The sequence below is a fragment of the Eleutherodactylus coqui genome, chromosome 6 (assembly GCF_035609145.1).
Source record: "Eleutherodactylus coqui strain aEleCoq1 chromosome 6, aEleCoq1.hap1, whole genome shotgun sequence".
NCBI classification, from domain to species: domain Eukaryota; kingdom Metazoa; phylum Chordata; class Amphibia; order Anura; family Eleutherodactylidae; genus Eleutherodactylus; species Eleutherodactylus coqui.
The window spans coordinates 163,514,842-163,536,953 of record NC_089842.1 but is presented as its reverse complement, the minus strand read 5'-3'; the positions used below and the strand labels follow the sequence as shown (position 1 = coordinate 163,536,953).

At 42.9% G+C, this 22,112-nt stretch overlaps 1 protein-coding gene across 1 annotated transcript in view; it reads right to left on the bottom strand.

Annotated features, from left to right (window-relative positions):
- Positions 1-10,492, bottom strand: part of TRMT61A (tRNA methyltransferase 61A) — a 48,727-nt gene extending 38,235 nt beyond the window's left edge. Inside the window, exons 1-2 of the mRNA XM_066605815.1 lie at positions 10,404-10,492; positions 6,601-6,946 (exon numbers count right to left, since the gene is read on the bottom strand). Of these exons, the coding sequence (XP_066461912.1) occupies positions 6,601-6,931 (331 nt within the window). The 5' untranslated portion in view covers positions 6,932-6,946; positions 10,404-10,492. The remainder of the gene's footprint in view (positions 1-6,600; positions 6,947-10,403) is intronic.
- Positions 10,493-22,112: the final 11,620 nt, after the last annotated feature.

Sequence of the window (22,112 nt, the reverse complement as noted above, 5' to 3'; positions counted from 1 at the left end):
TCTAAACCCGCCCTCATTCTGCACTTAATACCCCATAATGACAAAAGGAAAACAGCACGTTCAAAAATAACAAAGATTTCTAATTAAAGAAACAAAAAAAAACTAACATTTTGCATTGACATTAGTATTCACACCCTGTACTCAGTACTTAGATTACAGCCTACAGTCTTCTTGGTTATGATGCCACAAGGTTTACACACCTGGATTTAGAGATTTTCTGCAATTCTTCTTTGCAGATTCTCTCAAGCTCTGTCAGGTTGGATGGGGGCCGTCTGTGGACAGCCATCTTCAGATCTCTCCAGAGATGTTCGATTGGATTCAAGGACCCCCTCAATTACTTAGATTGGTAGGTCAGCAGCTCTAAGAGGAGTCCTGGTTGTTCCAAACTTCTTCCATTTAAGAATTATGGAGACCCCTATGTTCTTGGGAACTTTCAGTGGAGCAGAATTTTTTTGTAACCTTCTCCAGATCTGTTCCTCCATACAATCCTGTCTTGGAGCTCTACAGGCACTTTTTTCCTCCTTATGGCTAAAGGCCCATATACACACACAACGATTATCACACAAAAGATGTCTTTTGAGCGATAATCGTTGTGTCTTTTACAGCGCAAGATGATCCCTCAAGATGAGGATGCAGAAGGAGGATTCAGACGACAAGCGGGGTATCCCCGCTTGTCTTCTGCATCCAGCTGTTTCCCGCTCTTAGGCGCGGCTGTTATACAGCCAGGCGCTCGAAACGGAGGATGCAAAAGAAAAGCGAGGTGTCTCCGTTTGTCTTCTGCATCCAGCTGTTCTCCACCAGGAGCTCGGAGCGGAGGATTCAGAAGACAAGTGCGGTATCTCCTCTTGCCTTCTGCATCTAGCTGTTCCCCGCTCGCAGCGCCCGGCTGTCATACAGCCAAGAACTTCTAGTGTAGGATGCAGAGGACAAGCGGGGTGTCCCCACTTGTCTTCTGCATCCAGCTGTTTTGTGCACGGAGTACCCGGCTGTTATACAGCCGAGCGCTCCATGCGGGGTATGGAGAACAGAGCTGGACAGCTGGACGCCTGTCTTCAGGGAGCGGGATACAGCTGAAACAATAGTATCCGCTGTATCCCGCTGTGAATCCCTGATAAGACTCATTGTTGTCTTTCAGCATGCTGAAAGACGACGATGAGCAACGGCTTAACGAAAACTGCACGATGTCAGTGCAGTTACACACAACGATTATCGCTCAAAAGACGGCTTTTGAGCGAATATCGTTGTGTGTAAATCGGCCTTTAGTTTTGGCTCTGATATGCCTTGTGAGCTGTGAGACCTTCTATAGACTGAATTTACCAAAGGTGACTCCAGTCAAGGTGTAGAAAACATCTCAAAGATGATTAATAGAAACGGGAGGTCAACAGAGTTAAATTTCAAGTGTCTTACCAAACGCTTATATCAATGCAAAATGTTAGTTTTTAATCTTTGAAAACAGAATTGTACATTTTTTAACTTTGTCATGTTGGTGTATTGAATGCAGAACGATGGGGGAAAACTATATATTTTTTTTAATTTGCACAAGGCAACAACAGAACAAAATGTAAAAAAAGTGAAAGGGTCTGAAGACTTTCCAAATGCATTGTATAGTCAGTCACACATTGAGCATTATGGTTTAATGGAAGTCTTTTCTGTAATTGTTTCTAAATTAATTTGGTAGGTCAACTACAAGGCAATATAAATGGCAATATGACTACCGGATCAGACTACGTAGGGTCTATTTGTAGTCTGCAACCATGGCGACCCATAGGTCAGCTTAGGATATGCAGACAGAAAACAGTTTTTAAAACTATTTGAAGACTTTCTTGTGTTTTAATTTTACATGCATTGAAACAATAAAAAATAAATAAAAACTGGTTACAAAGCTGGAGCACAATACATCAGAATAAATCCTCATGTCTATAGACACCATTAAAGACGAATCCCAGGCCACCGGCGAAATAGTGGTTGGGCAAGTTAGGATTTTTTTTTTTGGAGCTGTTCACCATGTTTTTTTCTTATAGAAGGGTTGCAGCCTTCTGCTTGCACTTCCTCCCCTTTGTGAAATTATTATGCCATTACAGTGCCAAATGAATAGTCATTCAGGTTTGCAAAGAGCCCAAATGGCACTTAAAGGGGAACTTGTTCCCGTGTTAATGCTGCCGGAACTATAGGCAGCATGAACTCCATACAAGTATGCCCACTGTCCCCATATATATGTAATTCTGAAACATTGCAGCGTTCAATATAACTATATTTTAAAGTAGGTTTATTCTGTTATTCTGAACCGCTGCAATGTTTCAGACCACCACATACACGGGGACAATAGGCTGCCTCAGGTTCATGCTGCCCAAACCCAGTGAAAGGTTCCCTTTAAATCTACACTGTTATGTAGAACTCCCTATACCCCAAATCATATTGCATCATCTGCATGACAGTATTTCAGGAATTAGGTCCATGAACCAGGAAGCTCAGGATGAAGAGCTGTAGATGCCAAAAAAAAAAAAAAGTTATATTGGCACAGATACAAATATATACAGCAACTGTCTAACTAGTGCAGGTGGAATATTTATAATGGTCTCTATAGCCTTCAGGCCAACAAAGTAAATTTGCTTTGGCAAGAGTCAGAGACCGATAAATCAAAGCAGGGGTGATTAATAGAATTTAACAATCCGGCTGTTTACTGGGTGAAGCTAGGAGCACTTCAGCCTCTGAAGGCACAGGCTCCCGTCACGTTCCCTTTGTCTCTTGTTCCAAGAACAATGTGTGAGTGACACGAGGCGCTACATTCATGCGGATCACGGCGCAGCGAGCAAAGCGTCCTCTAATGCAACCCCAGAGATTTCAGCCTGGTGGACTGTGAATCATGTTACACAGACTGAGATTACAGTAACTGGAAGTACAGAACGAATGCGCTGGATCATGGAAGGACATTCAGCAGCGTTCACACTTGTCAAGTTTAATGTACATAAAGCCTAATCACTGTATAATGGGAAGGTCTGCTTGCTGTCAGTGAATGGAAACCTGTGTCTTTATACACAAAGGCTGAAAACTTGTACAAAAAACAAAACATGTTGCTGTGACTTTGGAAAGTGACACCAAAAACAGCAACTTGACGTGGACACATGTATAAAGCTTTAGAACACTATCTAGGCTGATACATTCTGGAAAATATCAGGCCAGAGGTTTGTGCTGCTGAGGAGTTTAGCCCACAGAAAATGTGTGAAATTGCATACAATTGTAGCAAACCCTCAGCTATAAGCAGCATTTGGTCTATCCAGGTTTACAGCCTCTGGATGTAGACAATACTGTAATAATTCTGAAAGGGTGGCTATATATGTGCCAACTATTGTGTAACGAAAAAAAACAAAACACTTCAATTGGTTTTGACAGATAGTTGCCCCGTGTAAAACGGGACCAGTCAGGGTCCCGAGTGAGAAATTGGTCATTAGTCGCTTCATTTCAGCGACTTCTCACTCAGCATAAACAGGCAGGGATTCATCTATGAGCGACTGCCTGTTCACACTGAACGGAGACAGATGGACGGAAGACATGTCCGACGCACGCCGTCTCCATTCAGTGAGTGACCATCGCTCCTGGGTGAAAGCACAGAAGTGACAGTCATTGGATTGCCTGTCAAGCACTTATCTGCCCGAGGCCGTCTTCACACAGGCGGGAAAAATCACGCAAGATTTGTACATTGCGCGACGCAGAAATATGAACCCCATTCTTTTGCATAGGGTCATTGACATGAGCTATTTTTTTTTCCACATGGCACTGTAATGCAGGAATCAAATTACAGCATTTCCCATCTTGTATGTGTTCTCACATCGCAGCGCCCATCGTTTTCAATGGGACTGGCAGCAGCATTGCACCATGTGCAAAGTGTATGCGATGCAATGTCTTCCATTGAAAGCAATGGGAGAAACTCCACGAACCTCCGCCACAGGTGACAGCATCCCCGAAGTGATGCGAGGTTGTTTTCACATGAAAACGCCTCGCATCCTCAGTGATTTCACATGGATGGTGAGGACGATATTGGGCTGTGAAGTTGAATCCTGAAAGTTGTCCCTTGCAAAGCCACTCTAAGGCCTCATGTCCACGGGCAGGTTGGATTCCTCCCGCGCAAGCCTGCAGCGGGACCCAACCCTGCTGGTGGCCATGGACCTTTTCTAACCTGTCTGCATCCTGTGCAGGTGTTCTCCGTCCTGGCTGGATCTTCTTTCTTCTGCTTGGCAGATGCGTGCGGGCACAGTACTTTAAAAAAAAAAAATCTCCTGCTTTCTTGCAGATCCGCAGCATCAGCTGCGGGTGTGCCACAGATTGGACAGAATCCCTTGACTTCAATGGAAGCCGTCCGTGCGGGATCTGCAGAAAAATTGATCATGCTGCGATTTGTTTCCGGGCCGAAAGGTCCGCAAATCAAATCCGCATGCTTTAATGTATTTGCAAACGCCCATGCTTCCCTATGGGCGTTTTGATTTGCACACTTTGGACCTTAGACTGAAATAAGACTTATGTATGTCCATCCAGTTCAATCTATCATCATGCAAGGTTGATCCAGAAAAAGGCAAAAAAAACCTGAGGTAGAAGCCAGATTTCTTCATCTCAGAAGAAAAAAAAGCCTTCCCAATTCGACATTTGGTAAATCAGAATAACTCTCTGGATTATTCCCATCTGCAGTAATCTAGTAATGCTAACATGTATTACGATTACACTCAAGAAAGGCGACCAGGCCCCTCCTGTACTGTTAGCGAGTTCTCCATCACCACATCCTCAGGCAGAGAGTTCCATAGTCTCACTGCTTTTACATTAAAGAACCCCCTTCTATATGAGTGTAGAAACCTTCTTTCTTCTACACGAAAACGATGATCCCTTGTTATAGCAACCTGTCTTTTCGAGCCTTTGGAGAGCTTACAGGTAACGCCTGTTAGAACCAAAATGGCTGCTATTAGTCATTGTAACTGTTATATTATAAGAGATAACACAACTCTAACCTATGTAGTAATGTCAGGTACTGAAGCTCTAAGATGAAAAAAAACAAAAAATTCATCTTCTTTCTATTTGCAAAATGCAATCTATTGTCACCTGTTATCAGGCAGAGAAAGGCCAAGTGTAAATACTTTATTTCTGCTCTAAGAACAAAGCACAATTTTCCCCTTACATAAGGCCATGTGACATTGAAAGGACTCACAAGCTTTACAGATATGATTTCATATTACTGCCAATCAACATGACCTGCGTTCCCTCGCTACCCCAGCAGCTAAGGAGTTAATCTGGATAGCTGAAGGAGCAAAGCAGACTGACAATTCTCCTTATAAAATGTTCCTTTGCTGCCGCAGAGATACCATCTGTGACCTCGAGCTGAGCGCAGATCACATGTCCTGACTAAGCTCTTTGAACACCGGCTTATAGAGGTTTTCAAGCGGCAGGCTATTATCAAAATGAAACACACAAAGGTGCAGTATGGCACCGACAGAGCGGGACAATAAGGGGAGGATATGGGAATCCGGGGCTGGGAATATATGCATTCATAGCGTACACTGAACATATGGAGCGCAGGAACAGGCTAAATACTAGAATACGGAGGACATAAGCTATTATCTACGTTAGATATTAGAACGGTTTAACCTCTTTACTGTATAAGTAATGATAAAACACCATCTTCGTCTGATCAGTGGGGGTCTAACCGCTGGGCTCCCCACAACTGCTGACAGATTATAGGATGAGTCTGCCTTAAAGGGTATTCCAGGCATTTACTATTGATGACCTATCCACAGGATAGGTCATCAATAGATGAGTCAGGGCTCCGCCTCTCAGGATCCCCGCCAATCAACTGATTCTCCGATCCACTATTAGTGTGACAGAGCCGAATGTCGACATTGGTGGTCAGGTCTAGAAGTGTAATAGACAATTTCACTCTCATTAGAATCAATGAGACTGATGCCTTCTATTATACTTCCCGGCCTGATCAGCTAGTACTCTTTTGGTCATTGACCACTCATGCAGACATCTGGCCCAATGCGTTGGCAGCAGGCCAGAGGATCAGCTGATCGGCGGGAATCCCAAGCGTTGGACCTCTGCCGATCAACTATGGAGGACCTATACTGAGGATACGTCATCAATAGTAAATGCCTGGAATACCCTTTTAACGAGTGCAAGTCCATGGATACAACTGAACCAGCCAAGCACCTCAATCCTTCAACCAGAGGGATGTTTGAACTGTGGCACAGTATACCGACTGAGAGGTCCATGCTCAGATTCACCAAGTAACTTCTGAATTCACCAACCACTTCAATAAAATGTGGCAAATGAACTTAATATGGTGCATCTGATCTGGTTGAGAGGTTATTTAAAAGGTTGCAGCTGGTGGCTGAAGGGGAAAGGTGATATTACATGGTGCCTATGTCATACATGTACACACTCCGAGGCAGATGCTCAAGGATGTGGCCATTAGTGCTGTCATATACTTACCTTTGGAATTCTTGTCCAGTCCATCCCTGCCAGCATCGGTCATTATCCACAGTTCAAATGTCTACAGTCTGGGGCGATAACGTGACATCTAAAAGAATAATGCTCCTGCACAGAAAATAATCCCATTACCTGATTCGCAGACCACTGATCCCGGTTTCAGCTCCAGCATCATAGTGATCATAGAAATATCAGTAGAGTAGAGGATCTGGGTGCGGTGAGGAAGGTTCATAGTCCACAATTCTGGCGTTGGATATAGAATGTACACCCAGCCTCCTTTGCTGCAGGTCACCTTGGAGCCGTACCGCTTCCCTATTAAGTCAGTGGAATGTCTGAGGACTCCATATTTTGTTTGTGTCTGGCCTCCTTGTTGGATGGTCACTGGGAACATGGAGTCATGACCTAAAAACACAATAGCGGTGTCTCCATCTTGAATCAGTTCTCTGTACTCCGCAAAACTCATGCTGATTCTTAAACCCTGAAAGAGATTTTAATTAAAAAAGATGGTTAACAGAAGACCAAAAATTCAGATGTAACATTTGCACCTACAGAGAAGGGGAGGTGATTATACTTTATTTAAACAGGGTTTTAACATTTTTGGTCTACTCCACCTGTATAGCCAACAACCTGTTCTGATGTACAACCTTACAGAGGGTATATCCACACTTCATACATGTATACAGGACCACATCTTTCAGGGCGGTACAGCTAAGCCATTCACAAAAGATCACTCACAGAGTATGTATCAATTTCTAATCATTTTTAATGATCCAATGTAGCTACTACATATAAAGTAAAGTATCCTTTGATAAAAAATAAATAATCTACAACAGTTTCCTGTATAAAGCGCTTGTGCAGACTTATGTGTTTCCATGGTTACAGACAGTAAACTTTCTTGCATCTGCCTTCTTTTGTCTGTAAGTCAGCAAGAAGAATGGACAACTCCTGACTGCAGGAGCAGACTACACACAGTGTTTGTAGCCTGTAACCAAGAGGATACATAGGTCTGCACAGGAGCTGTATACACTGTAGGAGACCATTTGTAAAGTTGCTACAAATTTTTTAGTTTAGGTGTATTGGGGCTAAAGAAAAAAAATTATTGCAAAATTACTGAGACATAAGTATTTCGAAGCAGAACTCAAGACTATTTAATGGATCGCTGTCATTTTTTTCCTACTACAAAGAGAAAAGTGGCAGAAACCCTGACGGGACCGAACACATATGAACAGCCTTATTGCCAAGCCACTATCTGACTCCTAAATCCTACTGTATTTCGTATTATGCCTTTCAGAGTATGCTGAGAGTTTAAATTTTACTACAGTCAAAAGAGCAACAGGTTCATTAGCATGTCCGTACACTTCCCATTGAAAATTGAGAAGTCTATATACACAGAGATAGCCAGATGTCAGTCATGTATACTCAGCGACTATGTATCAATACAAGATTTAGGGAGAGGACCACTGCAGTGGGAACCTGCTTCCCATGTTATTCTACACTATCCTACCAAAAGTAATAGGACACCTGAGCAAGGATCAAAAGTTGTAGTTATTTCCATGTGTTAATACTTAGTGGGGCTCCTTTATGGTTCAAAAAGTATTTTATTCAACTGAATCATTCATATAAAATGTACAAAATGGACAGCAAATTATAATTAAAAAAATAATAATAAAGAACAGCATTTCCCATTTCTGTCATGCTTAACATTTACCCATTATCTTATGCAGTAGTTTTAATACAAGCTCCAGCTCATGTCTCTCTCAAAGATCCATCAAACTGGAAAAAGTTGGAAAAGGAGAGGGGAAAAAAAGGAGAGAAGTGGGGCTCCTTTAGCCCTAATGACATTGGATTACTCTCTGTGGAATACGTTTTACTAACATCTGATACACTTCAGCAGATATTTCCCAACATTGATCCTGCAAATGTCTGGCGAGTTCCCTCCAAGAAAATGGACACTGTACATATTTCCTGACCCAACGTTCCAGTTCGTCCCAAACATGTTCAGTGGGGTTCAGGTCGGGACTCTGTGCAGCCCAGTCTAGTAGTGGAACATCCATATCCTCAAACCAAAACAGCATTGTATTTTTGACAATGTGCATCACTTTAAGAACTGATATCCTGTACTTTGTAGCATTCATTATCCAGAAAGGCATATAGATAGGCAGAATGGGCTGTATAGTGGCATCTACACCTGGTATTCTGTGTCCTGTAGATGAAGTTAGAGAGATGCTGCGATTTCCTGACATTGGCAGTTCTACAGTTTATGTGAAGAAAATGTTGCTTTTGCTATGCGCATGCATATGACAAAATAAGGGCCTTTTCACTTTAGCGTTTTGCTTTCTGATTTGCTGATCCGTCGTGGGAACAGCAAGATGGAAAGAAAAACGTTTCAGTTTTTAAGCCCATAGAAATGTATGGAAGCGTAAGGTCTTCAGTTTCAATCGGTTTCTGTATTTTCCACCTATGTTCCGTCTTTTACATGGAAAAAAAAAAGGATCGCAGACTGCTGCACTTTTTTTGCCAGTTTCAGAAAACAGGTGGTGGTACCTCTTCAATGAATGTGGCTCAGTGGTTAGCACTGTTGCCTTCTAATGCTGCTGTCCCTGGTTCAAATCTTATCAAGGGTAACATTAACTTTGAAAAACTTCATACAACCATCACTCTTGGTCAGATTTGAACTTGAACTGCAGCACTAATGACTGAGCCACCATGCCTGAGAAAAATAAACACAATGACAACATTCAACCTCCATGCAGATGTTCTCCATAGTCAGATGCAAACCTAGAACCCCAGTGTTACAAGGTGTGGTGGCTCAGTCTTTAGTGCTGGAATTGTATGTTCAAATCTGACTATGGGTATTTTATCAATCGCATATTACGTGTGCACGGCCGCATGATGTACAATGAATGGAGTCAATGCAAGTCAATAGACTTTCCATGATACATGTGCATGTCGATACGCATGAGAAATAGATCGCAGCATGCTCTATTCCTCATGCGTAGCACGCAGCGTGAGCCGTATACATTTGTATAGGCAGCGTATGCAATGCTAGCCATATGCAATACATAGGCGATGGGTGTATGGAGTTTTTAAAAGTTTGTTGCCTTTCATGAGATTTAAAAATAGGATGTCAACATTGACAGTCAACGGTGCCAACCACTGAGCCACATTCATTGAACCATCACATTTTAAATGCTGAAAACCAGAATAAAGCAGACAGTTTAGATATGCTTTCCATTTTCTGATATCCGTTTTTAATAAGACTGGATCTGTCGAAGAAAACCCTGGTGTGAATATAACCTTAGCGTTTACACCAAATGATTATAGCTTGAACGATCCAATGACATCAGAGTTAGCCAATTAGCTCAGGCAGCCCGTTTATGCAGGCAGATACATCATTGGCTCGTTCAAATGAGAAATTAATTAACAATCACTGTACAAGCGAATGAGGAAAAACTGAATGAGCACTGAATGAGCACTATTTAAAGTGAACAATTAGTGAACGAGCCAACGATGAGTTTTATGCCTGCAGAAAATGAACAAAGTGAACAATTATCGTGTGTTTAGACTGCACAAATGAGCGATAATGGCATGAACACTGTCACCCAACAGAATGATAGGCAAAGCTATAAGTTACATGCACCATTTTCAAATCACAGGATTACTTTCTTCTGTGCCCGATCTTGGTCTCTAAAAAGTGATATCATAGAACACTGTTGCAGAAAAAAAAAACACATTTATTTACTAGCTAGCTTTGATCGTGTTTATAAACACAACCATTGAAAATAAGTGGGAAAATACAACGAAGCTCATTGTGAAGAGAGAGGAGTAGAATGCAGAAAATAGCGTGTGATGTCTGCCGCTCCCAAGTCCCCATCAGCCAGTGTTGCCTGTAAAAGTCGCAGCGCCGTACAGACAGCGGCAGTAAAATGATTTACCTGCAAGACAGCAATGAATGATCACAGGTGATCAGCGGCGCAGCCGTCGCGTTTCAGTGTCCCTGTCATACACGTGGGCGCCGCTTCCGGGTCGCGCAGTGATGACGTAACAGCATTATTGTTCGTGGAAGATGCTGACTTACTGCACCCTCCACACTTGGCTAGGTGCAAAGATGAAAGTGGCTGGCACTTGTGGCAAAAAGTGTGGCAGGGGTCTTGTTCCTGCACATTGTTATGAGGCAGACACCAGCTCTGTAGCAGACGTCCATAGTTACTGCTATTAGCTAATAACGGCCATAGCAACCAATCAGATTGCTTCTTTCATGGCATAGTTTGCGCTCATAATAATGAAAGCCGGATTCTGATTGGCTACCACTGTCTGAATGCACTTATTATTCTAAAGGAAGCCCATTATGTAAAAGTCAATGCAAAGGAAAAACAACAATTAAAGGGGTATTCCCATTTCAGATGTTTATGGCGTATCTGGTGGTACGCGGCGAAAGATGGTCGGATTACAGAAACAGCTGAGCGGATCACTATACACTTTGCGTAACTTCCGTAAAAGTCACATAGCAGTTACGGAAACAGTAGCATGGCGAATTACGCTATTTCTGCAACTGCCCTATTTGGCCAAGATGGGAACACCCATAATCTCTTAGGCCGGTGACACATTTGTGCCGCGTATTTGTATACGTATTGTGTGCTTTAGTGGTCTATTTATGCAGGCAAATCGTGTGGTTTTGAGCATGAAAAAAAAACATCCATGCTCTATTCATTCAAAAACGCCTCGCATCACTTCTGTGAAATTCTGTGAAATTGCGATTCTCGGAGGAAGGGGGGGTGTTCTATCGCATGTTCTATCTTGGCGCATTGCGTACTGGCTGCGTGCCGTGCACGTATATCTTGCAGCCCGAATGCTGTGAGCACACGGACGAGTGCGATATCGGGCTGTGAATCCCGGCCCGATATCGCAATCGGAAACGTGTGATGTTCCTGCGGATGCGAGGCATTTTTGTGTCAAAAACGAAGCCCAATGACCACAGACGGATTATCGCTGCGGAATTTGCAGCCAGACGCCTGCCGCGAATTCCACAGCAATGTCCGCCCATAGACATCCCATGGTAAATGATTCTGTCCTGCGCACAAGCGGAAACCAACTGCGATTTTTCGCTTGCGGGGGAGAATCGCAGCATGTTCTAATCTGTGCGTAAAATCGCACGGATGGCTTCCGTTGCAGTTAATTGAAGCCGTCCGTCCTGGGATACTTCCACTGTGAGCACTGTGGAAGTATCGCAGGAAATTGCGTCACAGCCAGCGGATCTGGAGAGGTGAGTATGTGGTCTCTAGGGGGCACCAGGTCTAATTCCGTTGTGAGATTTCGCAGTTGGAATCCAACCCGGCCGTGGGCAGGAGGCCTTATGGGCTCGCCACAGTGTTTTGTTGCTTTTTACCATTTGGCTCTTCTTTCAACACTTTTCTAAAGTGGAGTGAAAATTAGGCAGGGCTTAGCAAGGAGGGGCATCACCTCCCATAGCCTGCCATGTATACTATAATTTACCCAGAGGCTGGCTTAAAGGGATTGTTCAGGGTTAGAAAAACTTGGCTGCTTTCTTCCAAATACAGCGCCACCCTTGTCTGTGGGTTGTGTTTGGTATTGCAGCTCAGCTCCCATTCACTTCGATGGAGCTGAACTGCAATACCACACACAACGATATGAACAAGGGTGGCGCTGTATTTGGAAGAAAGCAGCCATGTTTTTCTAACCCTCAACAATCCCTTTAATCAACACAAATCTTCACCAGCTTGTAACCGTCATACAGTTACATTTCTAACAACAAAAGACGCACCAAACTTATTGAAAAGCATTGTCTTTTAATACATTTCCTGTTTCTGATGCCTGGCTGATTGCTGTTAAAGGGGTTGTCTGGGTCTTTTTAGATTTTTTCCTATGGATAAACTGCCATTAGTAGATGATCGGTGGGGATCCACCACTTGGACCCCCGCTGATCAGCTGGTTATAGGCGGTGCTCCCAGTAAGGAAAGTGCAGGAAGCACATCCTGCCGACTGCAGCTCAGTGGCCCAGGTTGGTATTGCAGGTGCAGTTCCCACTGAAATCATTCTTTGTAGAGTGGCTGCTGGTGCTGCATCGATAGACTCAGTGATCTAATGGTAAATTCTTGGGTGAACCACGACTGGCAGCCATGAAGGGTAGTTGGGGGACATGCTAAACTCTCACCATGGCCCATGATCGCTAAGGAAAACCATGTTGACACAGCCTACGTAAGCAGCATTCCCCAGTGTATGGTAGGTGTGTGAGTGGTTGCTCAGCAGTATTTTGCACCTGTGCCTCTCCTCCACATGGGACCTTTCCCACAGGACGGAACATGACGTCCCTGAATCCTACCCCAAACGGCTAACGGTGGATTTTGATACGGAATTGCCAGCAGGATTCTGATATCTTCAATTCTGCACCAAAATCCACACATTAGCAGTGTGCAAAACCGCTGACTATTCCGCAGGAGGGCATATTCTGTCCTGTCACAAAGTCCCTGTAGCATTTTACCTTTCTGCACGCTGCTGGAAAATAGTGTTTGTACGAGTTATGGCTTTGATCCCTCTTTCAGTGACTTCTTTGTAATGGTGAGATTGAAATACTTTCCGACGCAGAAGAGCGCATGCATTAGATTTGTGTGATTTGTTTCTGCATTGTACGAACGGGGTATTAAACTGTAGTCTGCAGTGGACTTTCGGGGGCGAGTCTGTATGGAAAAGTCCCAATCTTTTTATTCGCGTACATTCAGCCATTCACACGTATCGCATTGGTGCTGCGTATCGGCAAAAAAAGCGCAGAAGTGATGCAAATCGATTGCTGTAAAGTCCTTGGAATGACCAATGATGCCTAATTAGGGCCAGCTGTGTTTTTCCCAGCGTTGTACGCAGGGTAACTCCCTCCCTTTTTTTTTCAGTTTCCATTGAAGTCTATGGGAGCTTCCTGCATATCTCTGCAAAAGATAGAGCAAAACCTATGTTTTCATGCGGCGTATAAAATCGGCGACCAAAATAGTCACGTGCTATTTTTTTTTTATTTACTTTTTACGTGGCCCGATATTGTGCTTGCCCATGTGCAGGTAGCCTAAGGATTCACATGGGCATATGTTTACTGTGTATTACATGTGTATCTTCTACGCATGTAATACATAGTGCGCAGCAAATAGATATGTAATGTGCATATTCAAGGTATATTTTAACACACACACACCCCCTCCCCCCATTGCCTATAATTTTACAGAAGTTTCATGAAATTCATGAAAAATGCAGTGGCTAGTTGTTACTTTAGAGTATATTAGGACTTGTGGTGTGTTTTTCAGAATGTTCTGGGCATGGTGTATTTACAGGTGTTTTTTCTTTTATATAGGTGTCTCTTATTGCAGTTTTACAAAATAAAAAATATTCCCCAAAACTCTTGTCTGTGAGAGAGAGAAAAAAAGTTTGAAATTCATGATTTTTTCTTTTTCTTTTGACAACTGTGCTAAGCAGGCTCTTGTTGAATGAGTTTGAATGGAGCGATAGAGCTCTTTGTCAGTCCTGTAGACTCTGATTGGAGGCGTGCCCCTCCCCCCCCCCTGTTCCTTAAGAATGATATGTATGTAGGGAACATGGAGACTGTTTTCAAGTGACACTGCAATATGAGTCCATGAGGTTACTGCAAGTCTCATCCGACATCCGTTTCCCTATAGAGGAGAAAGTTGAAAATATAAAAAAAAAAATGTAAAAATGCCATATGGTCTACCTTTTCTTTCAGCAGCTGCAAGGTGGCTTGGTAACTGTGGGAAAGTCTTCAACTTTGTGCAAAATGTGTAATAATAATAATAGTAGTAGTACTAGTAGTAATAATATATATAGTGTGTGTGTGTGTGTGTGTATGAAGGTGCTCTTCCTCTTTACATATGGCTTGTGGTTAGGTTTTTTCCAACCCTATACAGGAATTAGGCGGTTCAAATTTTGGATATACTGTGCTATTAATATCAACATGTGGAAGGTTCTTTCTGGTAATGTAAAGTTATTGCTTCCTCTAAAATATGGTATTATATTCATTAAAGGAAACCTCTGCTATAGTGTTTGTATACTTATCCTCTTTGTGCTCCCTGTAATCTCTTATGGTAGTTTATAAACCCATGCTATTATCCCCATTGTACATATTGTAAGTAAATGTCTATTTTTATTTATTTTTTTATCACTTCCGTTTGCTAGGTGCACACAATCAAGTGACAACTAAGGGTCTATGCAGGCTGTATCTGCAGTGTACGATGGAGGTATTAATGGGAGGAATACTTGATGTATGCCACTGTATAGCCATACGGTCTCATACATTGCCCATAAGCCCTTATTGTAAAGGGGGAAAAGACTTCAGCATATCCTTTTTGCATATGCCTCTGCATGGAGTGGTGCCGCAGACAGTACTATGCGGTACAGCAGATTGGGGGCAATTCCTTCACATGGACGTATGCAATTATCAGTTGCATGATACGCAGTGAATTTACGCAACTCAATCACATATTTCAGCCATTTCGCGTGTCTTTGAGCTTGTAAATATGCAGCGTATTTACAGATGTGCCAAAAGCAGAAGGGTCCATTGTTCAGATGCCCAAATACACTAATTGTAAGGCCGGGTCGAATTCTGCATGCGATCTTCCCACAGTGGAATCTGGCTATGACTCTGGCCGATGACGCCCAACAATTCTCCCCCCCCCCCCCCCCCCCCCCCCCCCCCCCCCAGACACACATACCTTTAAAATCTGTATTGCGGCTGATCGCAGAGGCTCGCAGGCAGTCATGCACAGTACAGACTTATTTTTTTATAATATTTGTATTTCCAGCGCCCTAGCCAGGCGATGACACGGGTATCCGTGGACCATTCGCAATGTTAATGGAGCATGCTGCGATTTATTTATTTATTTATTTTCTTGCCTTGTGGAATATGCAATTCGTATCCGCAAGTATTAATGAAAAAGCAAAAGTACATACCTTTTCAATGCGTGTGATTTGCTGCGGATCCTCCATGGATTCCTCCATAGGAATCCGTTCGTGTTATTGGAAGGAGTTGTTGGAATAGAATGAAACTTTCTCTGTGTGATTGTAACGTGGATATAAGTGATTGCAATATCAGAGCAAAAGGGTAATTTATTGCAGAAAACTGAACACATGAAGGGAGGCTCTAGTACCCTGTTGTACCGCCTCTAGCTTGGATACAAGATGTGATACGGGCGGGCATGGAGGCTCTAGTACCCTGTTGTACCACCTCTAGCTTAGATACAAGATGTGATACAGGCGGGCATGGAGGCTCTAGTACCCTGTTGTACTGCCTCTAGCTTGGATACAAGATGTGATATGGGTAGGCATGGAGGCTCTAGTACCTTGTTGTACCGCCTCTAGCTTGGCTACAAGATGTGATATGAGCGGGCATGGAGGTTCTAGTACCCTGTTGGACTGCCTCTAGCTTGGATTGTTCTTGTTAGCCGTTTAGCAATTCGCAACCCTAAAGGTGAGTCCCCTTCATGTTTTTTGGGCAGGCATGGAGGCTCTAGTGCCCTGTTGGGCTGCCTCTAGCTTGGATGCAAGATGTGATGCTGGCGGCATGGAGATATACAGGGTTTGTATGGTATTCTGTGGTATAACGCTCTGTTTGCTCTGAGTCCCTACATTGTGCAAACTTGCAGGTTGTGGAAGTTGGCATCCCAGATAATCCCATACATGTTCTATTGGTGACAAATTGGGTGACAGGGCAAGTCACAGAAGTGTAACAAGGTTGTGGAGGAATTTCTGTGACACCCTTGCTGTGTGCGGCCAAGCAATATCCTGCCTCTTGTAAGCTGCCAAGAGAGGCAACACGTGGCTGCAGGATGTCCTGAACATATCGCTGAGCTGTCATTGTCCCTCATACAATTACTGGGGGTGAATGACTGTCATATGTGATGTCACCCCGGACTATCACACCAGCAGTGAGGGCAGTGTGCCGATCTACAGCAAAGGCAGGATTGAGGTGCTCACCCCTAGGTCTCCAGGCACATACAGAGCCATCATCTGTGCCCAAATTAAACCTGAAGACAACCCAGTTCCACTCCATACCACTTCCATCTCATTGTTCACGAGACCCCTGCAAACAAAGGCAACGGTGAGTGGGTATCAAAGGTAGCATACACAATGGGCGCTATGAGACTAAATGTCCTTCTGTAATGATGGTGCCACCTGTCTCTGGTTGGCGGACAATGAAACACTTGGAGATGCTCGTGCTTGTCGGACGATCAGGTGATCCTCTCTACCCCCTTGAAGCCAACAAGGCAGAGATAGGATTTGGCTAATTGTCAGAATTTTGACAGAACCAGTTGTTAAAGCTACAGTTGGTTTGCTGAATTGGTGAGAAGCAGTGCCCAAATCCAGCTCTGCCCACATGACACACCTGGATACCCGCAAGTCATGAAGTAGTCACTTTGTCCCTGGAGATGACAGCCTTGTAACCAGGTTGTCTCTTCCTACCTCTTCTTGTGCGACTGTCCGTAACATTCCACAGCATTGGCACAGGCAGCATGCCAGTACTGCTTCAATTACTATTGGTTAGCAGCAGTTATCACAGGAGGGCACTTGGCACAGGCAAGCGATTGGGAAATAAAGCAAGCTAGGATTGGTGAGCAGGATTGAAGAGGGCAGGCTGGCTATTCACTTATAAAAGAGTGGGAGGCAGGGCTAAAACGTTTATTCATTTTTATAGAATAAGTATTAAGAAGCACCATACCTCAGAACTCCAGGTGAGTTTAATACGGTACCATGTCTAATATATTCATTTTTTTTTTCTTTTGTATACCCTCAAATAAACCACTAACCTCAAATGTGCTGGTTCTGGTGCCATATTGATGGAACAAACTTGATTTTGGTGCTGTATTATATAGGGTGTCAGACATATAATATATATATAAAAAAAATTTTCTTAAATTTGTGCTGCCAGATGTAAAAATGGAACACCCCAAATTTATACCTATCGGCTCCACACATCTCAGTATTTGAGCCCTGAGGTTTCTGATTGGCTGCAGCAGCCGCTGACATCCCATACACAAGCCGAGTGCAGCCTGTAAACACAGAACCTGCACCAAGAGCGAAGCTGCGGGAGGCCAAGAGAGATGAGTATAGGAGGTTTCATTATTTTTATGTTGCACAAATGTAAAAAAATTATAAAACTCTTAACCTCTAAATGTTACCAGCTTGGTTCTGGTGCTGTATTTTTGTGTAATGAGGCTTGTTATAATGTTGCAGATTATTATTGTATTGGAATTGTCTTATTTGTTTAGGGAATTTTCTTTACTGTGCTACACCACAAGTACCTCACGTGTGTTTTAATGAGTCCACTAGGGAATGTGTTAAGAAAAAAAAAATCTCGCCTCTGCAACAAGGTGACGGGTATAGCTCTGCTCCTCCTCCCTCTCTGCACACAATGACTGTCAGTACCTTCAATGAGAAAATATGGGAGCATCTCGCCAATATGGCGGTCCCATTTTCAGGTACAGGAAATAGAGTAAAGATACAATAAAAAACATATTCTAGAAGAGATGGGTTTTATGTAGATTTTCGATTAGTAAATTAGTGGAAAAAAACATTCCTTTAAGCTACATTTAAATACCGTAACAGAATGATTTGTCTTGGGGGATGGGGGACGGAAAATTTAAGTGCAATTAATACAGCTATATCTGTACGTATGGACATCATCTTTTGCCTATGCTGTGCCGCAGTTATTCCAATGACCGTCCCCAGGATTAGTTTGTGCTTAATTCTTGGATTCCTTGTTTTTCAAGTAGAAGTAAAGCAGTAAGTGAGTGATCTATCCTCCATGTATCTTTACAGAGCGCAAGAGAATAAGAGACATGTGGGAAGTCTGCTAGTGACTACTGTGCGTGCCAGTGTATTCCCAATGTTAGGGGCAGTATGTGGTCCTTATCAGATTTCTTCTCATTCTGTTTTCCAAATCTTTTTATATATTACATAGTTTTAACATTTTTGAAATGAGCATATTTAAAGAGACTCTCTGTTTTTGCCTGGAGGATAGAATAACATTCCCAATACGTATTGCAATGCCTTGGTCCTTCAACCTTGAGATTCTCAGTAATCGGGAGCCTTTTGAAGTGCCTGAGGCAGTATGGTTTGCATCAGGACCTATACTGCCATGCATCCCAGATATAGCATTTATACATAGCATAAGGCGCAGTACATCTTTCTATTAGGACATGGGTGCATAAATGTCAAGGTGGGAGGTGTCGTGTAAGAGGCATATAAAAATCTGTCAATGGTGGTAGGTGAGTGCTATCATGTAGTAGTCTTTTTTTTTTTTTTTTTTTCCTTAATCTATCCTGAGCGTACGACCTAGAAAGACCTATACTCCATCTTAGATTAAGGCCGCCTGCAGACGGCCGGGTCAGCCCCACACAGAAATAGAGCATGCCGCGATTTGTTTACCGCACGAGATTTCGTGCGGCCAAACCGCGGCCGTCTGCATAGGATTGCATTTGTTAACGCAATCCTATGCAGGCTTCCAGCGGCGTAAATCCCGCTGCGGAATTTCCGCCCGACTGCAGGCAGCCTAAGAAGAGATAGATATGTATAGGTACTCTCCATCCCTCCTTATTTGTTTCCCCCTATTCCCCTTCCCCATCTGTTCTATATACCCAGGGTTGTTTGGGTGTAGTTGACTGGGTTTTGTAACGGCACTTATCTTATACAAAACTGACAGCGGTGTTTATTTCTGTTCTCCAGGCCCGGGCCGGTCCTGGTGGATGTGTACTCAATTGTATGGCTTATATACTTAATATATACTGTACATGCTGATGTCAAATTTGATGTTGGCGGTCTAATAAAGTACTTTTGAACATATAAAAAAAAAACTATCCTATTGCATGTTGGCCAATCCAGAGAGTAAAGCTGCGGATGAGTTGCAATATATGATATGTGATATTAAGTACTTTGAGGTCCAAAAAAGACTAAAGTATTTTAGGAATGATACCATTTATTGACTAAGACTGGGTTCGCTGATTCTGGCAAATGACAGGCATTAATGGAGCCTGATGGACCCCATTAGCTCGTATAATGGGGTCCATCAGCTTTTCATCATGTCCGTCAGCATTTTACTAGACGAAATATCGTAGAATGTTCTATTTAGTTGTGCGTTGCGCTCTGACTGCAGCCTCGTACACGGATGTGAACATTGCCTAATCAGAAAAAAATTAGATTTACAAGCCTTCGGCGCACAGAGGCATTTTCTGAGCCAAGTTTACAAATGAATGATTAAAAGAAGAGTTCAACATTTTACATAGATGAAATCTAAGCTATATGACTTCTATTTACATATTTACAATTTTTAGGTTCACTGCCACTTGAAAATTTTACACAATTAGTCATTCACAATTGCTAATGACACTCATATCTGCCAAAACACTGATCTGTCAAGTTGGAAAATTTTGGCCATGGTACAAATTTTGTCTTTGTTTTTCTTTTTTTTGACACACAACAATATTTAACGTCATAGATTTTTCTAGCTAACACAGTACCACACAAAATGTATTTTTTTTTTTTTTTTGCTTTACATTTTGTGTTTCTTATTGCCAAGAATTTCAGTTATTAGGGTAGATCCTAAGTGTGAGAATCGCCCCCTCCCAATCGTATCAAAATATTTTATGAGGAAACGATGAAACTCATGCTGTTCTGTTCAAATATACAATTCATTTATAATGTGGACACAGTATATAGATGCTGGACTCTGGTCCAGTGGGATCTATAGTGAGCACTGTTGGTGACCACTAAGTTAACCCTTTACAAACAAGGCATCCAATCAGGAACTGAGATGGCTTGGCAATTATAAGATGACTAAACTCGCAGTCTCTCTTAGGCCGGGGCTCTCATGGGTGTATGATTACCATGTATTACACATGAACTGTACGCCCATGTGATACACAGTAAGGGCGCATTCAGATGACCGTATATAATTCCCAGAACTTAGCCCCGCCCCGTTCCGTCTCCTCTTATTGCAAATAGTGCAGAGGGGGAAGAAAAGGGGTGGAGAGGGGGCGGGAGCTCAGAGTACTGCTCCCGACTCTTCCAGCCTGCTCCCCCTGCAGAGAGAGACGCCGTATATCGGCAGGGTGTGAAAACCCAGCCGATATACGGTCGTCTGAATGCGCCCTAACTCACAGGCAATCGTTTACATTGCCTTACACAGTTCCGCTCCCATTAGCAGGTTGGAATTGCATAATATGTAGGTGCAAAAAAAATGCAGCATGTTCTATTTTGCAGCGTATATGTGTATGATACAGCCCACTGTTCTCTATGGGCGCTATTACATTACGCATGGGTGGCTTGTATACACGATGGCATGGGAAATTAAAAAAAAAAAGGTGGGAAATGCTGTCATGCGCAGTACAACTTTTTCCGCCTTACACAGCAGTACGTCGGGTCACTCCTGGCTCGACAGCCATAAAATGCTGTGTGACCCACACAGTGTTTTACGCTTATGGCCATGTGAGCCCGGCCTTATAAATGTATATTTTTTTTAAAAACATGAGGACACATGTACATGTTTGATAAAGGGCCACCCAGCCCAAAACATTGTGCTACAACTGTGGCCGAATCATTGATGCTCCTGTGAAACTGATAAAAGCTTCAACCACAATCTAAAAACCCTCTTGTGCTGTTCTGGTCTAAACGGTATCCGATTGTTCACACTGATGTATATGACTACTTCTGGAGGTCCTTAGAACTGACGTGAATAGAGATCAGCTGAGCTGTGTGTGTATATAAAAAAAATATATATGTATATTTTACCGCATATTACTTGCTATAGAGCCCTATTGTTCTCCATGGGCACATAATAAACACTGTACATATGTGTAAAATATGCTGTCGTGCAGTGCAAAATCGCTGCCCTATATGCCTGCACACCGCTGGCTCACACAGCAGTAAAACGCTGCGTTATATATGCAGTATCTTATGTATATGCTTGTGTGAGACTGTCCTTAGCTGTAATTTACAGCTTTCACACCTGCGTTAGCGCTACAATTCAGGGTTTCCATCTCTCTGCCTCTGATCCTTTTTTCTTCCCCCACTGATTCTGTTCCGTTAGGTTTCAGTTCTTTTTGGGTAGAAGAATAGCGCAGTCTGCAGTGTTACTTTTGTATCCAAAAAGCAGAAACCTAATGGAATGGAAGCAAACATATTCCCCCCCCCCCCATTTTTAAAACCCCATCGAAATCAGGCTACAGAGCACTGTAGTGTACGGTGTCTCTATGATTTCATAATGTGAACCTGTGGGGACTTACGCAGTGGGATGGCATGTATTGCAGCAGGAGAGGTGGAGCAGTACAGTTACCTTTTGAAATCCATGTTATGCATGGTCCTCAAAATTGGATATCCACTACATATATACAGAGGTATTGAACAGGTGTCCTCCATTTATTAATCAGCATGCAATTTTTAGAGCATTTGTAATGGGACTGTAATCAGTTCTTTGCATTTTATCATCAAAGTACCACAAATGGAAGAAATTATAAATAATTTGACTGATATATGGCTGTGGTTTCTTGCAATGTGAGATTGCACCACAAAGTCTCATGTTAAGTTCATTGTGAGTTTATGCGCTACTGCATCACAGAAAATCACATTTTATCTTACTGGAA